A 10106-nucleotide genomic window follows, 5' to 3' on the forward strand; every position below is an offset into this window, starting at 1 on the left:
TTGTTTTTATTGGTCTTCAGTAATATTCTAATTTTCTGATATGATGAATTTGAGATTTTCATTTGTTGTCATTTGTAATCATCAAAATTAAACAAAATAAACATTTGAAATATGAGTTTGTATGTAATGTATGAATATAATATACAAGTTCCACTTTTTAAATGGAATTACTGAAATCAATCTACTTTTTCATGATATTCTAATTTTATGACCAGCACCTGTATTTCACTTATTAGTTAGTGGTTTAAGTATGAAGCATTTAATAAACATACAAAAAAAATGGTGTCAACCTTTCAGTTAACAGCTTAGAGAAAAATAAGCTAACAAACTTTCACATTAAATGCTTTTTAGTGCAATGTTTCAGAACATTTAAGTCATCAGGGAAAAAACAAACATTCTTTATTGTTATAAACAAAACTTTACCAGTGCTCTGGAATGTAGCATATGCAACCAAAAGTGCTACATAATCGTTTTCACTTTACAACTCAAAAACTGCAAGCTTATGATACAAGTGCTACATATCCGTTCATATTAAATCCAACAAAAAGATGCATGCAGTTCAATAAATTCAAATCGTTATAAGAAAATATTAAACTTTGCTACATAAAGTGTGGGCACGATGCCCTGAGGTCAATGAAAAATGTCCTTTGCATGATCCTGTTCCAGTTTTCCTGCTCAGCTCCGTTATCTCCTTAGTCCTCTCTGAGCCTGTTTCAGCAGCGAATCGAAGTCGAGGTCTTCAAACCGGCTTTTGGACGGGGACGGATCTGCTTCTCTGTTCGCATCTGGAGAACAAAGGAACATTTATAGATTCACTATGCCAACATTACGAAAAATATGAAACATTTATTACCAACTCTGCTGTGTAACCTGCTTTTTTTTTATAGCTGCAGTGTTGTAAATATCATTAGCCAACATGAACATGTCACTACATATCTATCATTGCAACCATTCACATGCAGCAAAACAAACAAAGGAAGCTGTGTAAGCTACACAAAATTAACATCAGTCTCTTAATATAAAATGAAACTAGAAATCTTTAAAGAGAAGAATATCACCTTGCGTGTCACGGTTTCAAACAAAGGTGTTGAGCAATATGTGAGAACTCCAGATATGAGTTGGGAATCACTGCAAAGTACTACCACACCACATCTTTGCACAATATCTACAAAAATGACTGCGTAATAGGCGTTTATGTGTTTGATAAAAGTGATTAGCTGTGGTGGCCATCTTGAATGGGTGTAGACGTTCATCCAATGACTGCTTTCTGAGTGTTTCATTAAAATCCTGTTAAATCTGTAATTTCCCAGGAAGATGTCTGGGAAAGTGTTCGTGTCTTACCAAGATCAGCGTAGCCCGTGTTACAGAACTGCCTTCGGCCACCAAAGCAGATGTCAAACGGCAGCTCGTCGGGCTTCCGTAGTTTGCCACCGTTATCGATGGCTGCAAAGGCGTCTTCCATGTTGTAGAACGTAACAAAGCCGTAGTGGTCCCTGTGGGAACCAAAGATGGCAGGTTTTAGTTCTGTTGAAGAGGTGAAATATGTTAAAGAAGCTTCAAAGAGCTGACAGTGTTTACGCATTCTTACCCTCTGTCTCTAAAGTGAAGTGAGACACATTCCACCTCTCCAAACTGAGAAAAGCGTTCACTCAGTTCATCCTCTGTCATCGTTCTACGGATGCGGCCGACGTACACCACCCTGCGCTCATCCTGAGATAACAGATTAAAGATGTTAACAGACAGCCTAAAACACACCTAAACATCTAGTGACAAACAGTCTGGTTTACTTACTATGGCTTTAAGTTTCTGATTCCTCATCTCCTGCTCCCTCCTCAGCCTCCTGGACTCCCTGCTGCTGCAGGAGCAACGACAGGAAGATGGAAACAGGAATTACTCTCATACAGAACAGCACATCTGGCTGAAATCATCAACAAAAACTCATCATTAAACCCAACTCACCTGCGAACTTCTCTCCACGGCCTGTGGCGTATCTGCGGAGAAGGTGATCTGGACTGTGAGGGGGACCTGGACCGAGACCAGGACCTGCTGAATCTCGATCTGGAATAGGACAACCCGTAGCACCGAGGAGGGGAGCAGGAAGTGCAGGAGGAGGAGGAGGGGGACGATGAACAGGAACTGCTCTCTGATCGCCTGTGACGGATCCTGTGAGACAGACGTGACGAGGGTTAAACTTACACCCAAAAAGCGTACATATTTAAAGGCAAAGAATTCAGGAAAGGAATGCATATCACCCGTCGCCTTTCATGTTTTACACTGAGATCATCTTATGTTTAGAAATGGAGCTTTAGTTGTTTTGGTCAAACTTTGAGAATATTGTTATGAACGAGATGCATTCAGAGTCTGTTCTGAATGATTCTCAGCTTCTAACACACCAAATTTTACCTCAATATCTGTAAACCTGACTGATCTGTAAACATTTGTTTGTTTACTAAAGTCAGCTTGCCGTTGCGGCCATATTGAATCGGGTTGGCTCCAAAGATAAGTCAGTAGTTCAGGTGCATCCGGTGATTATATCCTGCAAGTTCCATTAAAACTTGTCAATTGAGTCACAAGATATTTTGCTAACAGACAGACTCCAGATAGTTAATAGTTGTACAATCTGCTTAGAATATCCATGTTGGGGATCAGTCTCAGCTACCACCACACCAAATTTCAGGTCAACATCTGTACAATTGGCTGATTTACAGTTTTTATGATTTTTTTTTAGGGTCAGTTAGCTGTTGCAGACATTTTGAATCGGGTTGACCCCAAAAGGTAATCAGGTTTTGATGCACATCCAGTGATTACTTTATAAGAGTTTCAACAAAATCTGTCTCGTTGTTCATGAGGTATTTTGGTAACAGACTCATCGATACACAGAGACAAGCAAAATTATTATATATATTTATACATAATAAACTATATAACACATTATTCAGTGTTGGTGTTAAAAACTCAAGGAGGAAGAACAGAAGATGATTACCTCGGCCTTTTAGGGGAGCAAGATGAACAACTGGAGGAGGATGAAGAGGAGGATGACGATGAGCGGGAGCTGGAGTCAGAGCGTGGAGATCTTCTTCGATATCTCCTCTTGTCCCTCCCCCTGACAGGAGGGCTGGGAGGAGGCGTAGGAAGGATGGACGGGGGGCACTGGGTTTTGCTGGCACCGTCGTCCTCCATGACCGCCGTGTCTGAGAACCGCAGAGATCCTGAACAGGACCAGGGTTGTTCTGGGTGACGCTGCAGAGCAGTTGCTTGTTCATCTGAAGTGTGTTTTTGACTTTCCTCAGGGGGGCTGGAGCCCCGAGTCTCCAGCTGCTGCTCCGCTGAGGTTTTAGACGTTTCTTTGAGGGGGGAGGGCTTCGCTCTGCTGCCCTGAGAAGCAGGGGGATGATCAGCGGAGCCGCAGTAGTCATGATCGAAGGGTAAATATGAAAACGCACGAGAAGGAGACGACTCTGCTGGGATAGGGTGAGTCTTCTTGGCTGGGAGGGGCCGCGGGTCGATGATCTGAATGGACTTGGAGGGAGGACGTTTCCGTCTTGCGGGCAGCTCTAGTCGAGAGCTCAGAACGATTTCGGTGCTGAGGGGCTCGGGGATGTTCTCGGGCTCCGACAGACTCGCTGAGGTTCTCAAAGGTTCAGATGGTTCCACCGGAGGTTTCAGCTGTAACCCGGAGGTTCTCTCTGATCCTGCAGCTTCGGGTCGGTTCAGGTCCACACCTGTTTGTACGTTTGAAGGTAAAGCAGCAGGAGCGAGTTTGGGCTCAATTTCACAAACTTGGTCTTCAATAGCTAAGAGTAAGAGATAAAAAAACAAAACATTATATACATTTCACATTAGGACATACAAATACAGCTTAAAACAACATAATTAACCAAAGTTAAACAATTCTTGAACATTTTAATCCCTTCTAATTATAGTTCTGTATGTTTTAAGTCATTTGAATCCCCTCCACCTCTAATAAAACCTTGCACACCCATCCTCAAGTTTTGAAGTAGTTTTGTAACAAATAAAATTAGACAAACACATCAACTAATTAGAAATATATAAGAAAATATATTGCTAAATAATGTTTGCAATGTGTAAGATTTAAAAGGTGCTGTATAGGTGTGGTTCATTTAAACAAGTAAAATTTGAGTAAATATAATTAAAATGAGCTTCTCTGGAAGTAATGTAAAATATGATCAACCAGATTATTTAGTGTTAAAATAGATAAAATGTTTTTTTGCAGCAGAGCCCCATGTACGAGCGCACGCACTGACCGAATGAGCACCGCAGTCAAATTACTGCATCTAAAAACTGCTGCGGTGTTTTTGACATCTGTCTTAAATCACAGCTGAAAATTAAACCTCCTTTTATAGTTTGGACCGTCTGTTTGTGCTTGTAAAAATATAAATATAACCTGTTACTTTTTTAAATACACGCCACTAAGAGAAACGCGTTAAGTGGTCGTCTCACCTTGGGTTTCCTCGAACTGTTCAAGCAGGCTGGTCAGGTCCGACGCTTCAATTCCTGACAAAAGGAAGAAGAAGAAAATCAATGAGAAGATCGCTTTGGAAGGATTGTGTTCTTGATACTATTACATTTATTTCAGTTCAATGGCTTTAATATCTTTATTTAAAGAACAGTTAAGATTTCAGAGTTACTGAGATTAAACAGGACTTTTAATCTGTGAATTTTAGACGAGTTAAAATTGTTCTTTTTTCAAATCTGTAAGTTAAGTTATTATGCATCACTTCAGTCTTTAAACTTGTTTTCTTTTGGCTTTTCTCCCAAAGAGTCAAATTATTCATAAATCAGATGAAGTTTTCCATATTCCCATCGTTTACCTAATTCGATGGCAGCACTCGGCTCGTTGCCGTCAGTTTGAGGAGCTGACGGTTCTTCAGGTAGCTCCTCCTTCAGCAACACGGGAGACAGACTGAGGACAGGTGTGGGACACTTTATAAGTTCGACTGCATCTGGACTTGATGACTGGGGACTGTCTGGTAGCAGCTCGGCTCCACTTGTTTGGCTCAGGCTGCTACTCTGAGATCCTTGCGACACTGGAGGTCCAGAGGTAACATCTGGAGGCACCTTGGTGGGACAGGCTTTAATTTCCTGAGACAGTGCAGTGTTGTTTATGTTATATTCCTTGTTTATAGGTGACACAAGCAACTTTGGGTCTGACTTGGTGACCTGAGAAGTTGCAGTTGAGGATTCATTTTGGATTTCCTGTGAGCATCTGGACTCTGACGAGGAGTTTGCAGCAGAAGGTGAAGGTAGGGAGAGGAAGACAGGGTTCGGAGGATCAATATTAAGTAGTGTTTGCTTCTTCACGGGACTATTCCTGGTTTCTATAAGGATGACATTCGGGTTAGCTGTGTTATCTGGGAGTGGACTAGCAGGTGAGATCATACTGGATCCAGTTCTTGGGCACTTTAATCTGCTGCGATGTCGTTTGGACTCTGAGGGATCAGGAGCGTGAGGCGAAGAGTCTCGATGGGACGAACCCTCGTATCTGTGAAGGTCTGGGTGAAGATGTGTCGTCTTTGGTCTGCAGAGGTTGTGTTTCTGTCCCTGAAGGCAGAAGATCGGGGTCAGCTCTTTAGGCGTCTCAGTAACGGAGGGCCACTTGGTGATGTAGTTCCCCTGTTTCTCCACCAGGGGTCGCCTGTTCTGACGAAGCTGCCTGTACTCCTGAAGGCTGAGGGACTTCGCCTTCGTTTCGCCTTTTTTATCCCTCTGTAGTCGAACATCAGCGTAGTCATTTCTGTCAGATGTCAGTGTTGGGAATTCAAGTGTTAAACTTTCTGGTTTTGTTTCATTTGTGTGTCCATCAGTTTGGTTTTTCTCACAGACTCCCTCATCCTCTTCTTCGTCGAATGAAGCCACGTGAACGGGCCCGAAGCTCACCCTCTTCCTCTCTCTGGTCGATGCTGCTCTGGACGAGTTTCCGTTCAGCAACGCGCTCTTCAAGCGTCGACCTTCATCTCCTCCTTTTATGTCCAACCCGTCCTCCCTCTCTGCCCCTTTCACAGGGGCTTCGTCATCAGATACAACATTTATTTCTTCATCGATCTCCTCGGTGGGCCGTTCGTACTTCCACACCTCTTCCTGAGAAAAAAGTTCCTGATTTTTCCTCGATTTGTCCTCCTTCTCCACTTGAAGCTTCAGGCAGTAAGGATGCATGAGATTCACCAGGCTGATAATAGAAGTGGAGCTGAAAACCTCAACTTTAGCCTCTGCTTTCTTATTTTTCGTGCAAAAGAATTGATTCTGTTTTTTAAACATCTGTGGAAGACCATTTTCTTCTATTTTACACTCCTGGTTTTCTCCATTTATCTTAGTTTTGACATATTTGTTAGGCGGTTTGGGTCTTGGCCGAAGTCCCTGAGAAGATAAAAGTTCCTAAAAAAGAAAAATTATAAAAACATTTAGGTCTGATAAGACTGAAACATTAGAGTCACACTGGTTCTCTTCTTCCGAAAAATTAGTTTGTGGGACACTTTGGTGTCCTAACTTCATAAATAAACTCAACCGTGACATCTAATCAGTTATTTAAAATGATAAAAGTTGACAGGATAACTATGGTTTCTACCCACCTGAGAGACGCTGTCCCTGTGCGCCGATTGGCCGAGAAACTCTGAGTCCGGCAGGATGTCGAAGGGAGAAAACGTCTTGTCTTCATCGTCCTCCACCCTGTCCAGCATCTCAGTCAGCGCAGACAGCAACGTCTCGCTGTCTTCTTCCACAATATTCTTACTCTAAAGAAAGAAGAGCAAAAGGAAGGTTTTATCAATTAAATCTGTTTAAAACATCCATCAGTAAATGTTGATTTTGGACTCAGATGGAGGACCAATCACTACGTAACACGAAGCGAATGTTTCAGACTTCTGATGTCTTAATTTGTCCCATAAATCTGACCTCTGATGAAGCAGCAGAGTCTTCGAAAATGGCCAAGATGGAGCGGTCAACACAAGAGTGGGACATGTCCAAGTCGACTCCATCTACAGGACTTCTGTTCAGGACCAACTGCAGGAACACAAACCCCAAAAATATAAGCTTTCAAATAAAAGAAAGAGGTTAAATATACATAGTGTCATCTTTTTTTTTTTTAATTAATAAGATTAAACTTGTTTGCTGAATTTAAGGATCAAAACAGAAACAGCTTCTTTGTTATAAAATTAAAGGTCTCGTATTTGTTGAAGAAATGCATGTAGCATGTTTTATCGTATCTATGATGAGAAATGACAAATCTTTTCTCATCGTCTCGTGGACGATGAAAGGTGTGAGAAAACAAACGTCTCGCAACCATGTGACCGCAAATCAACTTTGTGATGTCTCGTGGAGTACGCCGGAGCCTTTACTTTATGCACAACTACAAGATGTCACGCTCAGAGAACGTGTTGCGAACGACTCTCAGCTACTACCACGTCAAACTTTAGCTCAGCATCACTAAAATTAACTGAGTTAGAAACATATTTGCATTGGCAAGGATCAATCAGCTGTGGCGGCCATCTTGAATCTCCCTGAATCCAAAAGCTGATCAGCTGTAGAAGTACTTTCAATTAATAATTTTGGAGTTTAATTAAAATCCAGCCAGTGGTTCATATTTTGCTAGAACAAAACGTACATTTAACATTATGTTTATCGTTGATAAATATTTTTCTGAGTTTTCCTGTAAGTTTGGTTTATTGGGTGGGTCAATATGATGTTAAAATGTGTTTAAATCATTAATTATCTTGAAAGAGATGATGTGAGTGTCTCAGGACTCCTCCTTTAAGAATAAAGAGCTCTGTTGAACTTTAATCAATTAATAAAACAAACTTTAACAAGACTAAAATAATAAGTGAAGCTTGTGAGGGAATAAAGGGGGACATGGCGTGTCTAATTTAAGGTTTAATTTGAGTATAAAAAAAGAAACCATCGCTTGGGAATTAAGGCTTTCAAGAAACTGTACATTTAAACATTTACAGAAACAATATGATCATTTTAGCCTTCTTCAAAATTAAAGTTCAGGAACTTAACAGTACAGCGTTGCAGTCCAACTAGAACAGCCCGTTCTGTAGGAAAAACCGGTCTCTTTGATGTTAATTCAAACATTTTAATAATAAAATTTAAAGATTAATGTTCAACTAAAACAGGTGACAACATTAACTACGCTGTCATTAGTCGGCCTCGTGCCCGTGAGGCCCATCGGGCCATCTTCCTGGTCGGTTTTTACTACGGCTCGGTTCGAGCCACGTGTCGCCGCCCGCACATGTGGCCTCGCGGACCGGCTGAACGCGCGCGACTTCATCGGCGAAAATGGCCCCCGTTCGAGTGACCTGACATCAGGTAAGCCGAGGAGCGGAAACCAGTACCTCGTCGGAGGTGTTGTGGAGGAGGAAGCCACTTTTGCCGGTGTTTAAATGACCGTCTTCCCCACTCAACCGAGCCGCCATCTTGCCTCTCCACATGGTCCGCTGCTGGCAGGCCGGATACGGTCACGTGACCAACGGCGGGAAGACGCGCTAGTTGACAGATCTGAGGTCAGATCCGTGCTTCCGGTTCCATTACGGGGAGCGAGATGGCGTGAAATCATCTGACCCCAGGTCAGTCTTAAAAACTGCATGTTCCGCATTGATTCTGACAAGATTTCATTGATTTTTTTTTCATTTTTTTTAGTTTAGTTTTAAGTTAAAACAAATTATTAGCAGGTTAAAGACGCTGTATCCAAGTGTACTATAAGGTAATAATATCAACTAACAGCTAAATAACTAAACATGCAATGTGAGTGCTGAAATTTGTAAAAGAAACTCAAAACTAGCAGAAAACTCGTTAAAAGGCACAGAGTACTACCTATAAGCCATTAGTAGCTAAAAGCTAAAATTAGCTAAATGTTTATAAGGTAACTGGTTATTCACAGGTCCAACAATTAGGCACGTTGTGTTAACCTATTTTCTTGTATAAAATATAAACGAACGGGACAGATTTACAGATGAGGGCAGGCAGGAACCCCAGTGGACTATCTGTGGTGAGAACAGGGAACAGGTGGAAGAGAACCTGGTGAGGTGGAGGTAAAACACAAAAGATGAGGGATGAAAGTCAGAGAACCTGTGTGTGAATGAGAGGGAGGCAGGTGGAACAGTGAGGCCACAGGGAGGTCAGAGGTCACAAAAGTGCAGGACTTCAAGGACTTAGGGTCGACTGTCCAGGAGGACTGGGAGTGTGGTAAAGAGGTGAAGAAGAGAGTCCAGGCAGGATGGAGAGGATGGAGAAAAGTTTCAGGAGAGATTTGTAACAAAAGGGTGGCAGCAAAGGTCAAAGGAAAGGTTTACAGGACGGTGGTGAGAGCAGCCATGTTGGACGTTTTGGAGACAAAAAGACAGGAGACAGAACAGGAAGTGGCCGAGCTGAAGGTGTTGAGGTTCTCCTTGGGAGGGACGAGGATGGACAGGATTAGGAATGAGGTCATCAGAAGTCCAGCACAGGTTGAAGGACTGGGAGATAAAGTTAGAGGCCAGACTGAGATGGTTTGGACATAAGCAGAGGAGGGACAGTGGGTATATTGGTAGAAGGATGTTAGAGACGAAAAGGAGACATATGGACACAGTTAGAGAGGACATGGAGGGAGTGAGGACAGAGTTAGATGGAGAAGGAGGACTCGCTGTGGAGACCCCTGAAAAGGGAACAGCAGACATGATATATAAACTGCGTTGTTTTAATTATTATTATATTGTTTAAAGAACTTTAACTTTAAATTTCTCCAGCTGGTTGCTCACTTCAGCCACTTTATTTCCTTTTGCATACAAAACTTCTAGATTTTCATTCTTGTGAAAATTTTATGATTAAATATGTATCATGTGAAGTACAATAAGCACATCTACATGTTACACCCAACAAGTTATGACTGTATGAATACATGAACTAAACAGGATTATAATCCAACCTGTAGTTACTCATTTCCTCCAGCAGAGGGGGATGTTGTACAGGTTGTTTTCCTTGTAAAGTTGTGAATGAGTTATCTTGTGTTAACTGCCTCCCCAGTTAAAGATGATCAGTTTATTCAGTGAATCTAGTAGTTTAAGAACTGAATGTAGATAGCTTCACTGTTTTTTTTACCTACAGTTTTATTTTTC

At 41.8% G+C, this 10106-nt stretch overlaps 1 protein-coding gene across 1 annotated transcript; it reads right to left on the reverse strand.

The window, feature by feature from the left end:
* Positions 1-377: 377 nt before the first annotated feature.
* si:dkey-93h22.8 (peroxisome proliferator-activated receptor gamma coactivator-related protein 1) lies at positions 378-8506 on the reverse strand. The gene is made up of 11 exons (XM_037974639.1): positions 8349-8506; positions 6910-7017; positions 6588-6749; positions 4833-6393; positions 4462-4515; positions 2984-3794; positions 1960-2163; positions 1792-1855; positions 1589-1710; positions 1342-1493; positions 378-785 (listed from the first exon to the last, which is right to left on the reverse strand). The coding sequence occupies exons 1-11, from the start codon at positions 8442-8444 to the stop codon at positions 685-687; spliced, it is 3435 nt and encodes a 1144-aa protein (XP_037830567.1). The 5' UTR covers positions 8445-8506; the 3' UTR covers positions 378-684.
* Positions 8507-10106: the final 1600 nt, after the last annotated feature.

Source organism: Kryptolebias marmoratus, linkage group LG3, assembly GCF_001649575.2.
Source record: "Kryptolebias marmoratus isolate JLee-2015 linkage group LG3, ASM164957v2, whole genome shotgun sequence".
Classification (NCBI taxonomy): Eukaryota; Metazoa; Chordata; class Actinopteri; order Cyprinodontiformes; family Rivulidae; genus Kryptolebias; species Kryptolebias marmoratus.